Consider the following 24432-nt stretch of genomic DNA (forward strand, 5'->3'; position numbering starts at 1 on the left):
AAAATAGTATTGACGTCAAAGGAAAGTTAATTAAGATTAGTGAAGCCATTACAGTGCACCTGAAATTTTAAGCCCAAATAACTTGGAAACGAGTTGGTGACGTCAATGTTTTTTAACCGCGTGGGTAACTAGGGACCACCTGGGACCAATTTGGGTAATTTTCCAAACCTGGGTCCCCAAAATCCGTTTCGGAATGAACGGGTTTATGACGTCATCAAAAAACCTTTAAACCACAATATTTCCGTAACCATTGGTCAAAAGTACATGATCCTATACATTTTCTTGATCAGCGTTTCAATATCTATACGAGGGAGGCAACAGGTACATGAATTTCTGAAAAAAATTTTTTTGTGTTTTCACGGGCCTTTGCTGACGTCAGCACAATTTTTAAACACTTATATCTCTTTTTGCGTTCCTCGAAAACATATTATCCTACACATTATTTTGATCAGCGTGATTCAACCTCTACACATTACAATAAAATAATAAAATAAATTTCTCTAACTTTTTTGGGATCTTCACTGCCGAAGTCAGCAAAACATCTAAAACAACCTATTTTTCTATTGCCCATCTGCCTAAGTGGATTTCTCCACGGGCCTTATCGACTAGTCTATATAATAATACGCCAGTTCTGTCTGTCTGTGACTTTTGCAAAGTGGATAAAATTTCTTTGATAAAGTCTATAAAACATCGCCTATAAATTTGTTCTGTAAATTACCAAACTTTGACGTTAAAGCAATATTGACGTCAAAGGAAAGTATATTAAGATTAGTGAAGCCATTGCATTGCACTTTTAAATTTAAGGCTAAATAACTTGGAAACGGGTGGAAATAACTGACGTCATCTCCTGCGTAGTTAACTAGAGACCACCTTTGACCAACTTGGGTAAGTTTCCCAAACCTGGGTCCCTGAATCCGTTTCGGGAATGGACGGGTTGATGACGTCATCAAAACACCTTTCAACCTTGATATCCCTGCAACCGTTTGTTAAAAGTACACGATCCTATACATTTTCGAAATCAGCGTTTCAAGATCTATACAATGAAGGCAGCAGGTATACAAATTTCTAAAAAAATTTTTTTGGGGGGTTTGACTGGCCATTGCTGACGTCAGCAAAATTTTAAAACCTTTATATCCCATTAACCGCTTATCAAAAAGACATGATCATATACATTTTTTTGGTCAGCGTTTAAACCTCTGCACAGTACAGGCAACGAATAAACTAAAATTCGCCAAAAAGTTTTGTAATTGCACTGCTGACGTCAGCAAAAAATCTAAATCAACCTATTTTGCCATTGTCCTTCTGCCTAAGTGGATTTTTTCACGGGCCTTATCGACTAATCTATATAATATTACGCTAGGTGTGTCTGTCTGTGTATCTGTGACAGGCAAAGTGGATGTCTTCATTTTCCTTTGATGTTGCCGAAAAAGTTATGTCTAATATGCTAAATTTTCTGACGTTACGGCGCGACGTAAATAACACTACTTTAACGTCAATATCCTATAATAAATTGATGAAGCCATTACAGTGCAATTAAAACTTTGATGCCAAATAACTTGGAAACAAGGTGGTGACGTCAATGTTTTTTCACCGCGTTGGTAACTAGGGACCACCAGGGACCAATTTGGGTAAATTTTTCAAACCTAGGTCCGCAAGTCCGTTTCGGAATGCACGGGTTTATTACGTCATCAAAAAAACTTACTACAATATTTCCGTAACCGTTTGTGAAAAGTACATGATGATATACATTTTCTTGATCAGCGTTTCAAGATCTATAAGATGAAGGCAACGGGTTTACAAATTTCAAAAGAAAAATTTTTTGTACTTTTATTAAGGACTGCTGACGTCAGCAAAATTTTTAAACCCTTATATCTCATTAACCATTCATCAAAAGCACGTGATTACATACATTTTCTTGATCAGCGCTTTAAACACCGCACAATAGAGGCAACGTAAAAACAAGGTTCTAATTTTTTTTGCAAATGGGTTGCCGACGTCATCAAAATTCATATGACGCTTATTTTTCAATTTTATCCTGCCTCAGTGGATTTTTCCACGGGCTTTATCGACTAGTCGACTAGTATAATAATACGAAGTGTTTGTGACGGTCATAGTGGATATCGTCATTTTCCTTTGATTTCGCCGAAATTTTCTTTGAAGCCGCCGAAAAAAGTATGTTTCAAATGTTAAATTATATGACGTTACGGCGCGACGTCAATAACACTACTTTAACTGCAATATCATTAATTAAAGTAATGAAGCCATTACAGTGCACTTGAAACTTTGAAGCCAAATAACTTGGAAACGAGGTGGTTACGTCAATGATTTTTCACCGCATGGGTAACTAGGGACCACCTAGGACCAATTTGGGGATATTTCCTAAACCCGGGTCCCCGAATCCGTTTTGGAATGGACGGGTTGAGGACGTCATCAAAAAACCTTCAAACCCTAATATCTCTGCAACCGTTTATCAAAAGTAAATGACCCTATGCATTTTCTTGATCAGCGTTTCAAGATCTATACGATGAAGGCAACAGAAATTTTTTTAAGATTTTGACAGGTTTTTGCTGACGTCAGCAAAAATTTTAATTCCTGATATCCTATTAACCGTTCATCCAACGCACATAATCATATACATTTTCTTGATCATCAGTTTTAGCTCTGCACAATAGAGGCAACGTGAAAACAAGGTTCTAATTTATTTTTTTGTGGATGGGTTGCTGACGTCATCAAAATTCAAATCATGCTTCCTTTTTCATTTTTATCCTACCTCGGTGGATTTTTCCACGGGTTTTTTATCGACTGGTCTAAGTAAATTAATGCGACTAGTTAATTAATGCGCAAATTAAATGCGTTTGATGCATTCGACCATGGCTTTAGTAAGAAAGTGGAAATTTTGTTAGAACATGTGTTTTAATTGCTTCAATTTCTTATTTCGGAAGGTTTCTCGTTGAATGCAAAGTTAATAAATTACAATTTTTTATTTAAAGTCTACTTCCGGGAAAATTAATTCCCGCGAAAATTCAAAATACGAACAATTCGTGAAAATTAATACTCGCGAAAAATCAAAATTTCTTCGATTCGCGAAACTAAATACCCGTGAAAATTAGTACTTCTAAGGTAGTATACTTTTTATAACTGTTTTTAGAAATAAATGATGAAAAAAAAGGATTTTTGAGGAAAATTTCTCCTCGCGAAAATTTGTACACTTAAGGTAGCCACTGCTTTCTCAAGACCTTGTCTTTAGGAATGATGTTAAAACTAAGATCGTTGTTTCGTTTTGAATTGTTAAAACAGTGAGGAACACAGCATGTTATCCCACCACTCTTGTTCGAGCCAATGTCGGTTTTACTAGCTGCTTGTACATCTGATAGGGTAGAAGGAACAGAACTAGAAGTTCCAGTGATACTGCCAGTTGTAGAGTATTCAAAAATACTGCTTTTATTACATATAGTTGTAGAATTTAGTGGATTTTCTTCGTTAATTTCTGTGATATTCATTACTGCAGCCATAATTGTTTACGTCTAATTTTTAGCGATTAATACAACTACCATAATGCATTGCGAATCTTGAGAATTACGGGAACGGCGAATTGTAGCTATACATTTTCAGATTGGACTTTTATTAAGAGAACGCTAGCAAAAGGGAAAAGAAAGCAGGTGTGTTGTTTAGATTATTCGGCAGAGAAATGAATTTGGGTGTATAACGATTTTTAACTGTTTATTTCAGAGCTAAATTTTCCCTTAAATATTAAGTTTAGAGCAATTTAAATATAGCTACTTTTTTCGATTGCTAAGCAAATATAGGCAATAAAATAAAAAATACCGTTTTGGGACGCCGAATTCAGTATAAAAGCTACCGATTTGTCAAGCCTATCCCCAAAATTCTAAAAATATACACCCTAAAATTACTAAAAATCCATATAACCCTTATTCGCAAGAGGTGAGCTGAGATCTCATTTTTAGGCCCTCAGCCCATCGCCTATTAACATGACTCATTATGACTCAAACATTTTTTGGATTTCAAATTTGACTAATTAGCCAAAAAAAAACACTTTTGCTAATTGGTTTCACACTATACTTTTTCACACTAAACTGTTTCTTTGACATTTTGACTAAAGTTTGTGACATTTTGAGTAGTCAGAGGGTCAGAGCAAGTAATATTAGTAGAATTAGATTTTAAATGTCACGTTATACTGCAGTTGTTGGATACCTTCAATATTTTGGTCATTTATATAATAATGCAGATTGTAAGATTCGCACTGCTGTATTTTTTTTTGTTTTTGATGGACGTATATCTGTTATATGAATTAAATGAGAAATCAGTGGATTCTTCCACGGGAAATAACTAGTCTATATAATAATACGCCAGTTCCGTGTCACTGTAACAGGCAAAGTGGATGTGTTCATTTTCCTTTGATGTTGCCGAAAAGTACATGTCTAATATGTTAAATTTTCTAACGTTACGGCGCGACTACTTTAACATCAATGTCCTATATTAAATTATGAAGCTATTACAATGCACCTAAAACTTTGAGGCCAAATAACTTGGAAACGAGGTGGTGATGTCAATGTTTTTAAGCGCGTGGGTAACTAGGGACAACCTAGTTCCAATTTGGGTAATTTTACCAAATCTGGGTCACCGCATCCGTTTCGGAATGGACGTGTTGATGACGTCATCGAAAAACCTTTAAACCCCAATATTTCTGCAATCGTTTGTCAAAGATGATCCTACACATTTTCTTGATCAGCCTTTCAAGATCTATACGGTGAAGACAATTGGTATAAAAATTTCTTAAAATTTTTTTTTGTTTTAGCGGGTCTTTGCTGATGTCACCAAAAATTTTAAACCCTTTTATCTCCTTACGCTTTCGTCGAAAATATATAATCCCATACATTATTTTGACCAGCGTTTTAACTCTACAGATGAAGGCAAAACGAATAAACTAAATTTCTCCATTTTTTTTTGTATCTGCACTGCTAACATCAGCAAAAAACCCAAAACAAAATGTTTTTGCATTGTCTTTCTGCCTAAGTGGATTTCTCCACGGGCCTTATCGACTAGTATCTAAGAAAAAAATATGGACAAACAATACACATATAATGTCCTGAATGATATAAAAGAAATTTTGGGGGGTAAAACTATTACATTTCTCACTACAATACTACTTCAAAAACTAATTACTATGTAAAGAACTTGTCTCAAATAACTATACCTTCGTAAAATATCATTGCAAAAAAAAACAACTGTTTCACTACCTAGACTTTTATAGTCCACTAATTTTAAAATACGTATTTTACCCCCTGAAATTTAAAACTTTCAAATCCCTTTATCTCTTGGGTGCTTTTTTTTCAAAATATATTTTTGATACATTTTTTTCTTGTTTTTACATTATCTTTCAATCAAAAAAGAAAAAAGAAATTAAAATTTCAACTTTGATACTTTACTGACCAGGAAAGTGATGACATGAGCCAGGGCCACACACAAATATGGAAAAATATGACACCTAGTTCTTTTTGTATTTAAATCAACCAAAGAATAGATTCCAATCAAAAATTGCTTTTAACAAGTCCCTGCACATAAAGAACATAGTGACCCCCCACTAAAATAAATTTACGCACTTCAGTTTAACAATAATTTCAGAAACTGAGGTGACACCCCTAAGCGAGGTTCGTGCGAAAATGGGTAGAAAAACATTCTTATTGCTAAATAAAATTTTTGAAATCAGAAGCATTACAATGTTTCTATTTGCTTATCGGAAAATACCAATCGTAAAACAATTGTAACAGACCAATCTCATACAGGAGTGACAGCGGAACTGCTTGACCAATTCGGAGAGTTGCTTTCATTGGCTGGCGATACTTCAACTTCAACCTTTGCTCGAGCGTCTAATTCACTCTGTAACTTTTCACACATTGAACGTAACTAAAGGAATAAAGAATTAACGATTTAAACGATCTGTAATCTGCATTTTTAATTCTTCGCCTATAACAATACGTCAAGTCTGTACACGTGTAGGTGCGTTATGCAATCACGTCAACAGTGTGACCTTCTTGAGTAACAACAAGACAATAAACGGGTGCCAATATGTTGTCCGTGAAAATCGACCAAAGAGGAAGGCGAGGCACTTTTGTTTTTGCATTTTAATTTTTGAAAGTTCATTGTAAAATACGACTACTAGGAACTACTACTGTGTGGAAACAAGGAATTGTCTTCTATTGTACAAATCATCAAGACGGAACTCTTCTTGTGTCGGTGTTGATTTCATATTTCTCAAAATAACCGAAATAAAATTTTATTTCGTTCTCCTATCATTTACATAAACACGATTTAGTCGAAATAAAACTATTGTGCATGTGTACAAAGTCATTGCTTACGTTCATAAAGTTAATGTGCACATGAACAAAGTTATACAGCATGCGCAATAAGCCTTTTCCAATATCGTCTTTTTATGACCAGCCATGGTGATCAAAACATTGCATGAAAATGAGGTTAGTCTAGAACCCCTCCCGTTTAAGGACTTTGAAAGAAAATATCACTTTCTGCAGGTGAAATAAAACGGAACAACGTCTTTTAATGTCTATACAACAGTGTTAATCAATGTTTGTTTCAGCATTCATAATTATGATCACAAACAAACACAAAGTAATTGTTCTTTTGATTATTATTGCAACGCAAGGTATCATATTCAAACCATCAAACCAAATAAGCGTAGGAAAAACAAATCTAACCAAAATACCCCCCAAATAATGCCTATTTATTATTATTTAAATACATAATCTTTTACCCTGTTACAGAAGAATGCTTAAATTCGGAAACTTAAAAAGTATAATACAAAAATGTTTTTCTGTTAATTCCATCATATTTCTGTTAATTCCATCATATTAGAAGAGCACCCAGTAAAAAAATTATTTTACATAAGTTTTTAAACTTTGTTTTTAGGTAAAAATAAATAACAAAAGCCATAGTTATACGCGACGTTGGAGAACAAGGTAATACTTATAGGAATAATATTACATAGCTAGTTATTGACAGAACTTTTCTTGAATTTAAAAAACAACAACAATTATCTGTACCTGCAACTGTAACTTTCTTACAGGCCATAATTTTGAAAAAACCAAGGCTCAAGGGAACTTATAAGTTATCATGCTTTAACCTTGGATGATTGCATTGCTCTTATTAAATTTTGTTGAATATATAGCATGATGAAGAACAATATTCAGCCTAATACCACCAACCCAACATGGTCAGGATAGAACAATAAAGTGTATATGTCAACAACATTGGTTAAAGCTCTAACTAGCTAGTAATCCTGATCAATCGACTTAGCTAGCTGAACACCAGAAAAGAATGTAAACCAGCAACTTTAAAAACCTCAATAAGTATAACATAAATGCCATTTTTTGTTTCTTTTATTAAAAGTTCATAATTGCCCAATTGACAAGTTAATTTAGGAAATAATACACGTAAACCAACTGTGTGCATCCCTTCGCTGAAAAATTAAAATCGTCTCTAAACGTTTTTATGTTAGTATGTATATTTCCGCTTTGTATTTTGCGAAATGGAAATGGATAGGCTTGTTCGGCCCACCCTGATATGTAAAACTTTATTCCCTTCATTAACAGAACTTCGAAAAGACATTCTCTTCTGATAAAAACAAATTTTTATTTTTCTGATGTAAATCTCTTCTCCAAATGCATACTTACATCTCCCAAAGAAATTGTCATACCTGTTGAACTCGTGTAAACAACAATTTGTTTATTGTCTCCATGGATTCCTGGCGGAAACAAAAACATATTTTGAACGTCAACAACAATATTTTTTCTTCACATGCAGATATGCCTGTTAAACAAGTTGAAACTGAAGACAAACAATTTTTTGAGCCTTAACAGTAAAAAAAATAATGTTAAAACTCGAAACAAGCAAAAAAAATTCACAAAAAAACAACCAACAGCAACCATTAACAATAACCAACAACAGCAGCAACAACAATGATAACAGCAACTATAGTATTTATAACATTCATAACAGAAATAGAGCGATAACGACTAAAGTAAAAAATACTTGCAGGTAAAAGTAAAATGCGGTACCTGTGGTTGCATTCTCGGATTCCAACGCATATACAGTGACTTCCAAAGTTTTAAATGTCGAACACTTGCGACTGGTAGCAATACCTAGGTTAGTAGATAAAAAATATCTGCAGAAAACCTTTTAATTTGGTATTTACTGTCTTTGCGATTTTTTTGTATATGAAAATAGAGTGGCTTAGGCAGTTACCTAAGTTGCAGTGCTTATAGAGTTGTAACTCGAATGGAAGGAAGAATCCTCATACAATACTTATTGCTGGCAGTATTAGCAGAAACCAAAAAAGGTTATTTTTTTGTATAAAAAAATCCTCAAGACAAGCGGAGGTATTGTGGAGGTGGCGGCAGTTGTTTTTACCATTAGTTGTTTAATAACTCGATAATAAGACAAGTTTACTATGCTATAACTTACATGTTGATGAAGTAACTTGGCGTACAAAGGATTTAAATAATCTTCCAGCTAGAAAATTAAGACCGTAATTAAGACAGCATAAAACACCTTCACAACTGCACAAATAGTCAATAAAAAGAAAACCTTACATTGTCATTTATATAAGACCACAATGAATGTGTTTTGCCTTTGACATTCTAAAAACAATTTACAGAGATTTATTCATGAACTGCACCGCCATTGTTCTGCAGCTTTTTAGATTGGCTCATCCATGGAAAAATAGAAAATACGAAATAAAACAACACTCGATAGACAAGAAGAAAGTATAAGAGAAAGACTGTGGATAAAACATGACACGATCTATATTTATTGTAGTAAATATATGCAGCTTATATACCCACGTTTGAAGGCAGTGGCTAATGCACCTGGCTTGAAGACAACGTTTCCTCCTAAAAGGGGTTTTTACGATGCCTTGTTAACCACGTGTATCCTAACATTGTAAATAACGATTGATTACTGCCGCCGCGAAATCCAATAATGCTGTCGCCGCGAAATCCAATACCAAGTTTAACCTGTATTGTTTATGTTGTCTTTGGTTTGAATGAGGTCGAATAAAGAAAGATTTTATTAAGATTTCGGATTACATCCGAGATCTTATTAAAACAAGCGGTCTTTTTCTTCTCCTTCTTCTTCCTCTTCGACCGATTCTTTAACCGATTGCCGTAACGTCACGACTTTTAAAGTCCGACCTGACCACGCAACCTAGCGCTACGCCGGCTGTGTGCTTGATATTCGTAAAATTGGGAAAGAATGAAGACTGCGGTACGAATTTGATCACAAATATTGTTATAGACTCTTACTTTTACTATTATTTGATGAGCTATGCTTTAATCTTGGACAAAATATGTATATATGGACTTTTTAATTACCCCCTTCCCCCAATTTCAAGGTTGAATTTTAAAGGTAAATCACTGTTTTGGCTCCAACATTGAGCTTGGGGAAGGGGGAGTTAAAATTTAATACTTGTCCTCTAATTTATGTCCAAGATTGTCTAAAATTCATAAAAAAAAATTGAAAAGGTAGGTAGGACAAAAGTACCATTGAAATCTAAAATACCTTTAAAAACTGCCTGCACAGATGCTTTTCACATGATAACATGTCCGGCTGCCAATTTCAAAAATTTGCGAGCTCAAAAACATTTCGTGCAGGTTTCACATGATACCAAAACAAACATTCAAATTTTGGCGGCAAATTAGTAGTAAAAGCAAAAGTGATTGGTGGCAGCTGGACAGGCTGTACCGACCCGTTACCGTGATACTGCACGTTACCGTACACGTTACCGTTATTTCTACTAGAAACTTTAGTGAGACTAACACGTTACCGTCACATTTTTATAAGCTTTATATAACATTATTTATCACAAAGTTGACGGTAACGTGTTGGGCATAGGCAATCAATAGGCTAAAAAGCAGGGTTACATGTACGGTAGCGTGCACGGTAACATGTAGCGCGACGGTAACGTGTGGAAATAAATCTTCTGTTTTCGTAACCTGCAATGTCTTAGAGAGTTTTGTTGTCTTTATCATTTTTTTAAAAGACAAATTCAACCTTTACCTACACAAAATAGACCTCAACATAAATTAGATGTCGTAAATACCTCAACATAAATTAGATGTCGTAATATATATAAATGCAAGAATCTCGTGCACCTTATTATGCAAATTTTTTTTACACCAAAGTTGTTGCTGGTGGATTATACTGTGCCAGACACCAACCTGGTATTTTAAGAACCACGCGGTAAATAGCTGCGCACGGATTTATGCGCAAAAGACGTTGTATGTCTATTAGCGTTGACATACTTCTAATTACATTATCGATTACCTCAATAGGAAAACTTAATATGCAACCCACATCCACACGAAGAACTTGTATAAGAACGCGAAACTCATTATTCTGTTTGTTCGTCTGTTATACAAAATAAACACGACTATGGCCTACCTCCAAATAAGTAACCATTCATATAAGAACACGAAGCCATGTTTCGTTTGTGTTTGTTTGTTTGTTTGTTTACATAAGAAACACAAGGAAATTATTGAAACTTTTTGGCATTTATGGAATATTAAGACCAAGGCATAAAGTCGAAGTGGCCTAGCTAGCAACTTCTCTTATGAACAATCAAAAGCTTGCACCTAAACAAACCAACCAAAATTGACCAAGTCTTTAAAATTAGAGACAATCTTGAAAAAAATATGTATGGACTTTTTAATTACCCCTTTCCCCCCAACTTCAAGGTTGAATTTTGAAGGTCAATCACTGTTTTGGCTGCAACACTGAGCTTGGGGGAAGGGGGAGTTAAATTTAATACTTGTTCACTAATTTATGTCCAAGATTGTAGTACCCCTTCAAATGTTCATTCCCAGTAAATGTGTTTAACGAGGCGGATTTTGTTTAACTAAACCGAGCTCTCGGGGTTAAGGTGCAAGTCGTTCCTTTCGAGGGACTGACTTTAAGCACGCCATATTACAGCTTGTTCACCAACCTGCGATGGAAAGTTTTTTCAAGCGAAGAGAAATATTTGGTTGGGTTAATATAATCATTTAACTGCCTACATTTCAGTTCTATCAACGCTTAAGATATTCTCTTCATTGTGTCTATGTTTTCACATGTTAAGATAAAATATTTTTACGTTTTCTAGCTATGTGTAACCAATTTACAGATTTCACCTAGCTACAAATGTAGGCATCCTGCTAAAGCCAGCTAGCTTTAGCCGTATTTATTCTTATTCTTTTAAAGCCTGGTTAATTATTATTTATTTTTATGTTGGGGTTGTGGCTCTTTAGCTACCTCTGGCTGAAGTGTAAAAGTAGCCAAATGCAGTTTGGCTAGCTACAACAAAATTCCTAATCAATATTGCATATGCTAAAAGCGACACCTTTTATTACTGTCATGAAAACTTACTTTGCAAAATAAAATTGTTGAGTGATTTTTTTAGCTGGATGGGTTAACAACAAGCTGTTTCCCGTTCCTGCAATAAAGTTTTTTTGGAAAAGGGTATTACGCCTATACACATGTGTAACACCATTTACCTATACTAAGCGTTCAGCCTGTTGTTAGCGACAGATTGTTTCCTATTTTTGAATTTCCGCGCCCGAAGGCGTAGGAAATTCTTTAAAACCGTCGTTTTTTTCTTTCGGAGCATTTTTTGAGAAAAAATCGACCCTGGGATTTCACGTTGCTCCGTCACAGATGTAAACTTCGTACCCAAGCTCCTTAACTACTGGGAAGTCTCGTATTGACGTTTCAGGCCAAAATTGGTATTTGTTTTCGACAAAATTTGACACAGTTAACAAAAAAAAAGTATGCTGAACATAATGGTGACATAAAAATTTTGATTTTTGTCACCTAAATGAATTATAGGCTGTATTTTTTGTTAGCAATTTCTTTTAAAATGTGAGTTTAATGGCACGTTTCGTTTTGTTTGCGTTTGTTGTAAGATATGTCACTGGTGTGCTTTATCTTCAGAGGTTCATGCACCAAACCCCTTCGAATGTTTGGCACAATAACACAACGAATTAGCAGGTTTTCATCAAATATTTTGGTAGCGCGCGGAAATTCTTAGAGCCCCCAGGGCTTCTTGTTTTGTTTAAATTGATGCTGCGACAAGTTTTTTTGAAAAGGGTATGACGCCTATATGAATACGCACCACGGTTTACGTGTATGTAGTAGGCGCTTAGCAAGTGTTAACAAAGTGTATCCTGTGTTGTTATGTACACCGAAGTTGCAACACAATATTTTTTTAGGGATATGCCTGAACGCATTGGCGACACAGTTTACCTGTACTAAGCGCTGTTACCGATGGGCTGTTTCATGTGTTTCTGTTTAACCGAAGTTGCGATAAAGTTTTTTTCGATAGGGTGTTATACCTACATGGATGTGCAACATTGTTTGCCTGTACTAAGCACTCAGCCTGGAGTAAAATTTATTTTTGAACTTTCAGCGGGCACATTCTCCAAAAAGGTTGGCGGACTTTGAAAAATATATTACAGCAGAAACACCATGCATGTTGTGCCCTTAAAGCGCTCCACCAGAATGCGTGACACAGTTTATTAATCATTCTTCCGGGCATCCAACTTCGGGTAATAGTTACTTGTGCCTTAACGCAGCGTTTCGACGCCGGGTCCCCCGGCTTGTCTAAATAATAATACCACGAGTCGCATTTTGGATTTAGTCTCTTTTGTTAATTTTAAACCGATGAACGTAGTCATAATCTTTTTGTTTCTTTCGTCTACTTTTATTTCTTTTTTGTTTTTAAACTTGTAGAATCCAACTTGATGGGCAAATCTTAGATATCTTACATTTTATAACGTTTTTAGTCATGTCGCAGGTATAATAAAACATTTCCGAAATATCTCTACACCACAAGCAATAATATTTAATAAATTGATATGCTAAAACGGCTTTGTTTCTTTTTTTTAAATGTTAAGTGTAGCGCAGTATTGTTAAATATTAATTTTCACAGATTACTTTTTGTATATTTGGAAGATTTTAATTCTAATATAATTTTACACCTTTAAAGATTCACCTGATTCTGAAGTCTGATCGGCTTGCGTTTTTTTTATTTCTTTGGGCTACAACTTATGACCCTTTGCTTTGCCTACGAACAGTTACGCGCTGGTTTGAAGAGATACAGGCTAGAAAGCCTCTATCTCGCGCACTACATGAAACATTTTGCAAGTTCAAGATAATACCAAGGGATAATACCTATTTATTTAAAATGACGGAACAACATTGTAGAAGTTCTGTAAAAAACAGGCTACTTGCGAACTCGAAAGGTATAGGAAACAAAATTACATGCAAATCTTTTAGCCTGCAAGCTTTTTAGTTTCTATTAATCTAAGGTAATGTTCACAAACCTGGGCCTTTTTTTACTTTTATTAAAATTATTTCTGCCATTGTTGTTAAAAATACTTTGTCAGAAATTTTCGCAGGAATAAAATTTCGCAACTCAGCAAAAAACGTGAATAATTTGGTGTATCTCAAATTCAATTTTTGACTAAATTCAAGAGTTTTCGCGGGAATTTAGTATTGTTGATGATCGAAAAATAAATTTAAAGATTTTTTCTTTTTAGTGAATTGAAATATACAACTTTAAAAGGGGGTTCTAGTAATTAAATACAGGATCTAAGAATAGCGCGGAATAAAATTCCACGTTTTAAGACTTCTAAAAGTTTCGCAGGATTTATTTCCAGTTTTCAAAAAAACTTTATATTTTGCGGAATGTAGTAAATCGTAGTAAAACATGGTTCTTCCTATGGCGTAACGAATAAGTACAACAAACTAAGTTCAAAACTGTTGGCTACTTTCCAAACCCGACGCAGAAAAAAAGAAGATAAAAACAACTATTACGATACCTCCTTAACTCGATCGGTTTCGGAATTGTACAAGAATGTACCAAATAAACAACTAAAAAGAACATAATCAAATAAAAAACGTTTTTTACACACGCTAACATGACTAAACACTTTCAAATTAATGTATAAGACGATAAATGTTTTGATTCGATGTGTACAGTTTAATACATTAATTGACAAAGGGAGAATTTCCTAAAAGCAGACACGTTGATACTAACCTATTTAAATGAAGCAGAATGGTAACAAGGAAATGTTCGTTAAATTCGAATGCACACGGAAACTAAAACAAATGTAATACTTTTTTGATAGTTTAATAGCCAATCCAGAATGTTTCAAGCCTCAGAACATTGTGTACAGAAAGAGTATAGAGCTAGTACCTGGTGGTCTGATTAGACGTTCCGTTTGAATTCACTAATAGTACCTGGTTCCTTGAAAAAAACTACAAACCTGTTTTGTAACTTGCCATACGGCATCAATGAACTGTATAAATATTGGAGACCTTTGATCATCCGAGTAGTTCTTATCACCTAAGCCACATCTCTAGAAAAGAAAATCCGTGCTTGCCAGATTTATGATACAAAAATATGAGATTGGATGCCAGAAAAAGTGAATGTCACACCTGTGAAAACTTATGCCCAAAACTACACCACTCTTTCTCAATTAATATCTACAAAAAAATAAAAAAATTGATTTAGACACTTTTTAAGAAATCTATGTATCTACTTCATTCTGTAGTAATGAAAAATAGAAATAAATTGGTTTGATAAGTACGGTCCTGACAAAAACTTGTTTTCTTCTTCCCGCAAATACATTGAACACTGAAGGTGTTTGATAATATGGATTTACGTCAGCTAAAATTACTAGACTTTTTGTTTTCTCAATCCCGATTTTTCCCAAATCTGCCTAATTTCAGCTTATTGGAAGAACGGATACAGGAATTTAAAAAAAGTTCAAAATAGCGGAGAAAGTGCAGAGCTTGCGCATTCGACTTGTAATAGTATAGTTTCAGGCTCAAGTATTGTGGTGTCGGCTCTGCTGAACGCGTACTAGCTTTTTTGACAAGCCAGCAAGTTAGAGTCAAAATTACTGCTACACGTATCACTGCTGGTAACCAAAAAAACAAGGCGTTAAACTACCCAGCCCGTTAAAAAACCTTATTTATCAAATGCTGCAAAGTAGAGTGTTTAAAAAATAAAATTAAAGGATATCAAGCTCCGAAACAAGCAGTGGTCTGGATTCCTTCATTCTGATCAAAGATGCATTCTTAAATAAAACTTTTTGCATGCTGTAAAATTCTGTGAGTATTGTCAACGATCCAGGAAGGACTTCTTTTAAAAAATCACAATTTTTGTATACAATCTGTGCATCCTCTACGTTTGAAATCAATTTATAAAAGATACTGGTGATATTTGTATACAGAACAAGAGCAAAACTAACTTAGTAAAGCCAACTGAGTATGATTTGGATTAAGCTTCTGATCATAAACAGGATATTTACGCTGAATATAAACAGTTAGGGTTTATTGCTTGCAAGCATAGTATTGCTTCCCAACACCTATCTAACTAATTACGTTCGAAATGGGTGATTTTTAGGTCATCAACAAGCTGCCTTCAGGGCGATTCTAACCCATAACCTCTGGGATCACGTTATGACGCCTTAGCCAACTGAGCCATTACGCCTTCAGTAAAAACGTAATTCGACGGTTTTTTTATTAATCAGTTAAAAAACCGGTTCGACGGCTGGCGAATTATGCCGCTTAACGCAAAATGATTTATTGATACGAAATACAAAAGTTTTTTTAGATTTTTTTTTTAGTTATGTGTAATGACATTGATATGCGAGATAGTTTATGCAGCCCCTGCATCTTGTTTTCTTTAATTTTGAAAGAAAATTATCAACATGAAAAATTATTTTTCATTATTTTTTACATTTACCATTTTCCTTGACGACGGGCAGTACTGGTCAATATCATTTCGGTCGTTAGGAGTGCTAAGCCAATCAGAATATATAACAGAATATGCGTATGAATAAGTAGAGCAAGTCCTGACAAAAACCTTGTAATACTTACTTCAAAACCAGAGAGTGTTCTATAGTACGGATCCAGTAGCAACATAGCTAATGATGTCAACTAAAAAAGTAAATCTTTTAATCAAATCAAAGATCAAAATTTGTTTTAATAACAGTAAGTGAAAATTTGGTTTCGACTTGCTTGAGGTGTTCTGTCCCAACCATCACTGCAATGAACAATACAAGATGTTCTGCAACGGTCCACGGTATCAGCAATGCGTACTGCTCCTGCTATGACGGCCTTTTTAAAAAGATAACAGAATGTAATGGATGTCATTAATCCATGCTGCATATCAAAGGAATTGACTTTATTACCTCAAAAAATAGCAAATGCTTATTAGAGAAATTACTCAGTCTGTTGAGGTGGTACTATACATTAGAAAAATATGGCAATACCTTTATATACTCTAACCAACGTGTTGATTCCAAGTTAGATAGAAAGTGGGCATCATCAACCTCTGGGTAGACCATATCTTTCAATTTCCTTAAACTAAATGACTTTACATTTGAAGGTTGCATTTCTTAACTCGAAAATTTAATTACAGAGTTCAAAACCAAAGCACAAAACAATCCCTGATTTCCTAATAAGTCATAATAAAATACCCTGATTTAAAGATTTTGCGTTTCAGATTTGTGAAGCGTTTTCTCAGCTTTTCATACATTTTATAAAAGATCTCTATAATAATACGCCAGTTCCATGTGTCTGTCTGTCACTTTTAAAAACGCGTTTTTTTTTGCCACCGGAATGAGCGAGTTTTTCGAGTTTTTTTTTTTTTTTGTTTTGTTTACATTTGTCTCGCAACCGTTAGAAACCACGTGGTAGAAAATAAGCAATATGATTCGCTCAAATACGTACTTTCGAACGGGACGGCGTTCGAATAGAAAGTTACCTTGGCGTAAAAACAAACAAACATAAAAATTTCTCGACAAAGTTGTCGACAAGAGGCGAACTAAAGAAGCGGATCAAAAATGTCTCATTTTTGAAGATCCGTTAGTCATAAAAAAGTGCAGATATTAAAAGCAAGAAAAGTGAAAGTGGAGAAGTAGATTAAAAAAACATTAATTTGGTTACCATCGACACACAAAACAACGTTTTGTCTTCAAAAAAGTGATTCAGAGAAAGAAAAGTCGAAGTGAAGAAGTAGAAGTAAAGTAAGTTAGAAGCCACAAGATGTTACTTCGAAAGTGAAGAGTGAAGCTAGAAGTAGTAAAGAAAAGTTAAAAGTAGAAAATGAAATTTGGGTTCAAAGTCGATTTGGATTCACAAATAGTAAGAACTATGATATTTTTAGACGTTATGGTTTTATGTCGCTAGAGGTGTGTCAGGCAGACTCGCATTTGCCAGGAAAAAGTCACTTAAAAGCTTCAATTTCTTTATATTTTATATTTTCCCGCTTTTTTTTATAAAAAAGCTAGCATATTTTTATACACTTTTTTGCATAAAAATTGTTTCCCCTGGTGCGTAACTAATGTATTTGTCCTAAAATTCAAAATGCTACATAAAGCTGTTAGCTGGCTATGAAACAAATGTGCTAGCGAAACTTTTGGTTTGTTGAACTTACTGCAAATGTCATAATTTTTCTATTGCTATTGTTTCTCTTTATATGTGTTTTACTAAACATAAATAGCTAGCTGGCTATATGCGTGTTCCCAGTTTAACTGGGTATCTGTCTTATCTAATGTTACCTTCAAGCTCCATATCTAAACCTAGCTGTCTAACTGATGATCAATGTTGTTATTCCTCTTTTAGCTATCCACCTTAGGAGTCAAACATAGGGATCTTATTTGAGCACGGATTATGATGGAACAAGCCACAAAATCTTTTAAAAACTTATTGAACTTTTAGGGTATTGTGAGGAATAATTTTTCTCACGTTTTCTGCAAACTTTACTTTAAGAGGAATGATTTTGTAAAACTAAAGTGTGTGCGTTAATGGGAGTAAGTTTTACTTTTTTGTTGTTGACATCCTGTTAAACTTCTGTGAGCCCGCATGTAAATTACCAGGTTATATACTTTTACAAGGGTGGTGGTTGATATTTTCACAAGGTTGTTGACATTTTGGGGGGAAATTTACCTTTAGTTTTTGAGTGTTAAGCGCGAAAATTAGTTCCCGCAAAAAAACTTAAAGGGCCTGAGCGCGAAAATTAGTTCCCGCAGAAATAATGTTTTTCTCTCTTGATTTTCCCTTTAATGTCGAAATTTAGGTATGTTTTAATGAAGTGAAGACTTCTCTTAAAAACTACCATCTAATGCATGTGGAACGTTTTTTTCTTTATATATTTATCTTGTCTTCTGTCTTCTTTCTAATCAATTACAATAATGGGTTTCTGCGGTTTTGATGTTTTATTTTTATTTTTTGTTGATGAACTTTTATTTCCAGTAAAATATGTTTTTATATCCTTCACAGTTTTTTGACATTGCTTCTCGGGCTCTTGATTTTCTTCTTCACCCGCGCTTTTTCGTTTCTTTCATTTTCACACGATGTTTGATGGCTTTGACTTTGGGGTAGATATGTCAATTGTATGGTGGATAAAGGATCCGATAATTGCGCTAGCATCAGGTTCGATATAAAGTTAATCAAATAGCACTTCAAGTTTCTCGATGATTTTCTTGTTGATTACTGTTCGTGGCATCATTACGGTTACATTGCACGGTATTTCAAGCCCTCCCTGAATTACAGGAGACCTTCTGTAATTTGTAGTTGACAGGTGAGCGTCGATTATTGCTCCACGTTGCAATAGAACTTTTATACAGCGAGCAACTTCGAACGGGAGGTGTCCAACGATTCTTCCCGTACGTTTTTCCATTGTTTTGATGGCAAAGAAATCGTAAGGATTGTGGACCTCATGTACACAATCCAAAACTTGATTTTCTACTGGTGACCAGAATTTCATGTAGTAATGATAGCCTCTAACAGCAGATTTGAATTCGTAAAGTTTGACTGCCATTGTTGAATGTTGGTCAGTTGAAAAAAAATTGATACTTTTTTTCCTTCGATAAAAGGTCACCGAGACAATGTTTTTATTTTTCACTTATCACGAGAGATTGAATGTTTTTTTCTTCTACTCGTGACGAGACAAGATTGAATGGGCATCATTGAGACAATCGAATGTTTTTATTGGAAATTTAATGTAGCTCATTCATGGATGTAAACATTAGTAGAAATAATCTGTATGTCTGTATGTCTCTCTTTTTTTGTGCACACCCAGCCAACATGTCGTCGGACGATAGAGGTAAGAAAAAATATTTTTAATTCACTCTCACTCAGAATCTTTCATGAAAACTTGAATTATTTGATTTAGCAGGGTTTTTGTTGGGAAGAATTGTTCCTTTTACCATTTAAAACCTCCATTTTTCTCTTAATTTCAGCAATCTCGTTTCCAACGCAACCTGAGAACACTCTGGGTAGTGTCGAATATGAACACGTCAAGAAAACGCTAAACGAAACTCAATCTAAAAGAGGAAAGTACATCAAATTCAGCGATGAAGACCGGTTCACCATCGGAAAGTACGCCGCTATACATGGTCCGTATGCAACTGTGAGAAAGTTTAAAAATGAATATCCCACCTTCAATGAAAGTTCAGTTAGAAGCTTTCGAGACAAGTATAATGCAAAAATAAAAAAAAGGGACAATCTTTATCACCTGCAAAAAAGATTGCGTCCAAAAAGCGTGGACGGCCATGCATGTTAGGAGAACGCCTAGACGAGAAGCTTAGAAACTTCTTAATGGCAGTAAGAAAGAAGGGTGGAGTTGTCAATACGGTTGTCGCTAATGCTGCTGCGAAAGCCTTGATCGAGAAAAGTGGAGAAGAACATCTGAAGGGATTGGACGTCGAAAAACATGCACTGGCAAAAAGCCTTTTTCGACGTATGGGTTTCGTAAAACGTGCAGCCACAACAGGACGACCCGAGATAACAGAAGGAGCCCGGAAAGAGGCAGAGCTAATTTTTCATCATGAAATCGTTTCCAAAATTGAGAAACATAAGATTCCACCCTCAATGATCATAAATATTGACCAAACTCCTTCAAAATATGCACCGGTTTCGTCACGCACATTAGCTCCACGAAATGCAAAGCATGTCAGTATTTTTGGATCGTCTGACAAAAGAGCAATAACATCTACGTTTGGAATTACCCTGGACAATTCATTTTTACCTATGCAATTAATTTATGGGGGCAAGACTAAACAAAGCTTGCCGAAATTCGAATTTCCAAGTTCTTTTAGCCTCAGTGTAAATGAGAAACATTTCAGTAATACCACTAAGTCCATCAAATTGATCGAAGAGGTTATTGTGCCCTATGTAGTTGCACAACGCAAGTCTCTTAGTCTCGATGAGAATTACTACGCATTATTGATACTTGACGTTTCTAGCGGACAAATGACCGAAGAAGTCAAGGAAAAATTGAAAGACAATCAAATCCTATTTGTACGTGTGCCTGCAAATATGACCAATTTATTTCAGCCACTTGATCTCACGGTTAACCGGTCCTTTAAAGCTATGATGAAGCGAAAATTTACTGAATGGTATAGCAAAGAAATAACCGAAGAACTTGAAAAAGGAACACCATGTCCATTTTGAAATCATTGCATGCGAATTGGCTTGTAGATGCTTTCGATTTCTTCACCTCACCTGAAGGCAAAGACATAATATTGAAAGGATTGGAAAAACCCGGAATAACAAATGCAGTTGCTAAAGGAATCAATGGTTTGGAAAGCCTAGATCCATTTGATTCCATAGATCCATTGGCAGACGTTCAAGAGCCAGTTGACCATTCTGATCGTGTTATTGACCCCAACGAGCCAAACTATTTCGTGAATGATAGAGAAGAAATCGAAGATGATAACGAATCAGACGAGGAATGGATTGAAGAAAAAACCGGTGACGAGATGAGAAACATTTTTGATATCCTTGAAGATGATGAGGAAGAAGAAAATTAATTTTTATCTTTTTTTCTTCAATATTTGTGATTAAAATATACATATCTGGTAAAATCCAAATATCTCTTTTTTGAAATCTTGCTTGAAGGTACCCAACGCGAAAATTAGTTCCGCGAAATTTTTCAGAAACCCTCCGAGCGCGAAAATTACTTCCGCGAAATATTCCAATTCAATGCCCTCCGAGCGCGAAAATAAGTTCCGCGAAAATTAGTTCACGCGAAAATTAGTTCCCTTAAGTAGTTAAAATTCTCAGCAGAGAATAGTATGGTTGCCGCTTATATTGTTTGTGTTGCAAACTGCTGTTATTTTAATGCTGTGTAAACTTTTGTGGAGAATGACCACATGCAAAATACTGAAAGAACAAATTTTTGTACAATTAGACTGTAAGCTGTTGTGTAGGTTGATTTTTTTTATATTTTGTGTTATAACATTTTTTAAACTTTAAACTAAATGTAAGTAATGTCAGTTTTGCTGGAAGAAAAGTCTACGGTTTCACGTTTTTGTTTTTGTTAAGAATTTCACAAAATTTTGCGGGAATAAATATTTGGTGAGTTAATTACTGAATGTTCAGACTAAAAGGGAGGACCATATGCAAGTATATATACTAAAAATAATAATTTGATATTCTACACTTTCTTAGTTGCATTTTTGTATGCACTGAAATGACTGCTTTTTCTGAGTTGAATTTGATGGAAGATTTTATGGGTGAAGACAATATAGAACATGGCAATGGAACTGATTTTTGTTTATATTTTGATTTGCTCCTCAGAAACTTTTGTGTTCTACACTTATTGTAAACTTTTGTGAAGAAGGACCATATATACAATGTTTTTAAAAATAATGATTTTTGTTGATTTGAAATTTACTCCTTGCTCATCGCTTTTTCGACATTTCAGTTTAAAATCTTTGGTAAAGTCAGTACGAATCATTAGACAAAAAAATTGTTTTGTTAACCGGTTAATTTTTACATTTTGTGCATATTTTTGCAGGAGAGGATGGTATGCAACCAAACAAATGATTTTTCAAAGTTTAACTTTTTGTTTTTTGGTGTTTCGTGTTTGTTTAAGTTTGGCTTTTTGATATTGTTCAGGTTGTATTGTTGTATAAACACTTAGGGAAAAGACAATGTTTAAAATGCGTAAACAACTTATTTTTATAGATCTGTGCTTACTGTTACAAGCCTTTCTTTTCGACACTTCAGATTAAAATAATGAAGAACTTTACCATAATCACATAAGAAAATGTATACATATTTCAGATGTATTATTATTATTGTCGTAACTGTCTGGGCTGTGACTGTCAATTTTGTGACTTTCTACCAGATTTTACACCTTGCACGCCGTTGTTTTTTATATTTTGTCTAAAGTTTTGCTGGGAAGATTTTATGCGATTTGACATTTGATATTTTGTGTTGGATTTTAAGAACTTTTTGTTAAATTATGACTTACTTTCTTTTTATGCATTTTCAGATTATTTTTTTCGGTAAAAGGCTAAATTGAATGGCTAAATTCAGGAACTCTGGAACTATGATAGTAGTGAAAATTTTTTTGGCTTTCTTTTATCAAACTGGTCTTAAAACATTTAATTAAGTTTCAAGTCATTTTTTATAGGACTTTTAATTGTTACGAAAAGCAATGGTTTTTTTAACTATAAGGCTAAAAACTGTGATGCATTTAAAAAAAAATCTTAGCCTTGTTTTTTACACTTAGCCTAGCTAGCTATAACGAAAAAGTTTAATATTCAAACTTGGCCCATTGTTTTAAGTATTAACTAAGAAATGCTAGTCTCTTTAATAATAGCCGTATTTTGTCTGTGTGTCTGCGAAAGCCACGTCCCGTAACGGAAACACGAAATTTTTAAAATGTGCACCAATACCAAATGCGATATATTTTTGTCCACTTTGTTGCGACGGGTAAACTGACGGGCGACCCCGTGGATTTTTCCACGGGCTAATAACGACTAATCTCTATAATAATAGTCATGGTTTGTCTGTCTGTCCGCGAAATGGTACCACAGTAGCGAGACACATGAGATGCGGTATATAAAGAACAGGCGTGTGGCCGGTGTCCCGCGGATTTACAGTATCATGTATTGCTGGTATTTTTTTTTAAAATAAGAATCAATATCCAAATTTCTTGGCTTCTCAGATTTTCAGGTTGGCTTTGAAATCTGTATTATAATTATTGAAATTTCAATTATTTGTTTTCAGGCTGATTTAATCTTATTCTACCTGTCTCTCATGACATGAATGTTTGCAATATCCAGAAAAACAAGTTCCGTGTTAGGGTAGTTATCCATATCTTCATATCCGCCACCTTTTGCCTACAGTACGTCATAAAAAATACAGGAAAAAAATTATATAATGCAAAAGAAAAAAAGAAAAAAATGGTAACTAAATTTACCTGGTTAGCAACAGCATTTATTTTAGGTCGAGCATCCATAATGAATAATTTATGACATTGCAGATTAGCCTCCAATATCGCCTGCAAATTTAAAATGAAAATTAGACCATGGAATAAACATAATTATAAGGCTTATATTAGCGAAAATGAGCTAACTATTTATTAAAACCTAATAAAAGGATTGGTGTCGTATAAGACAAATAATCTCTTCCACCGCCTAACCCTGACAGTTTAATAAGGCTTTTTCACATAGACTAAGTAAGTTATCTGAAATTTTCTAACAAGCAAACTTTAATTAACCTGAACAAATTTTTCGTCATCCTTGTTCCTTCGAACTCCTGCTACTCCAATATTGGGTTGACTGCATCTGGTAATTGATGCATTATTTAATGGGTGAAGCCACGAAAGCACCTTTACAAAGTTAAACAATTTTTAGATAACACCTGGTAAAGAAAATATCGTACACTTGAAATATGTGAAACAAAATTACCGGCAATCGAGATTTGCTTCGGAATGTTGCGCATTTCTGAACCTCGTCATCACCAATGGAGGATGGAACTGCCAGCTGTAAGATTTACTTTGTATACAAATTAAAAAGGGATTGAAAAGGAGTTGACACTCTAAGTGCTTTATTTATTTCCTAATGACACTTTTAAAACAAACTTTAAAATTCTTGCAAAAAGATGTTTTTCCAGCACTCAAATTATTCACGGCCAAACATGATATTGAAATTCGTAATAAATATGGCGCAAAACTATACATCAGGTTAATAGCATACATGCCATGGCCCACTTTGATTGAGGGGGGGGATATATTCTTGTTATATTTTGGATTTCTGCTAGAGGTAAATATACATTTAGGACTAGGTTACATTGACATTTTAATATTTTATCATTTTACGTATTTAAATGCTAAAAAAGAAAAAAGGTATTGTAAATCGCTTTTTAAAAGGGAAATGAATCCAACCCGAATTTCGCGAATAAAGAATTTTTGCAATAATTTTTGCAAGCACTAATTTTCCCGAAATCAACAAAAAGTTGCAAAATTCTAAAAAAATAATTTCCTCAAAAACTAACTCCCTCATGGTATTCACAGCCTGATACAAATGTTTTTTTCGGGTAGTCAGAACATTCCTT

At 34.4% G+C, this 24432-nt stretch overlaps 1 protein-coding gene across 2 annotated transcripts in view; it reads right to left on the bottom strand.

The window, feature by feature from the left end:
• Positions 1–5324: 5324 nt before the first annotated feature.
• The window catches only part of LOC130656056 (myotubularin-related protein 2-like), a 48067-nt gene continuing 28959 nt past the window's right edge, over positions 5325–24432 (bottom strand). For both annotated transcript variants that reach the window (XM_057458895.1, XM_057458896.1), the window contains 16 exons: positions 23787–23861; positions 23597–23707; positions 23297–23377; positions 23125–23216; positions 16350–16443; positions 16096–16194; positions 15955–16014; positions 14506–14553; positions 14334–14426; positions 14105–14166; positions 13887–13938; positions 8625–8672; positions 8497–8544; positions 8091–8174; positions 7730–7777; positions 5325–5925 (listed from right to left, as the gene is read on the bottom strand). In XM_057458895.1, the coding sequence (XP_057314878.1) occupies positions 5797–5925; positions 7730–7777; positions 8091–8174; positions 8497–8544; positions 8625–8672; positions 13887–13938; positions 14105–14166; positions 14334–14426; positions 14506–14553; positions 15955–16014; positions 16096–16194; positions 16350–16443; positions 23125–23216; positions 23297–23377; positions 23597–23707; positions 23787–23861 (1224 nt within the window). In that variant the 3' untranslated portion in view covers positions 5325–5796. The remainder of the gene's footprint in view (positions 5926–7729; positions 7778–8090; positions 8175–8496; positions 8545–8624; positions 8673–13886; positions 13939–14104; positions 14167–14333; positions 14427–14505; positions 14554–15954; positions 16015–16095; positions 16195–16349; positions 16444–23124; positions 23217–23296; positions 23378–23596; positions 23708–23786; positions 23862–24432) is intronic.

The sequence above is a fragment of the Hydractinia symbiolongicarpus genome, chromosome 8 (genome assembly GCF_029227915.1).
Source record: "Hydractinia symbiolongicarpus strain clone_291-10 chromosome 8, HSymV2.1, whole genome shotgun sequence".
NCBI lineage: Eukaryota > Metazoa > Cnidaria > Hydrozoa > Anthoathecata > Hydractiniidae > Hydractinia > Hydractinia symbiolongicarpus.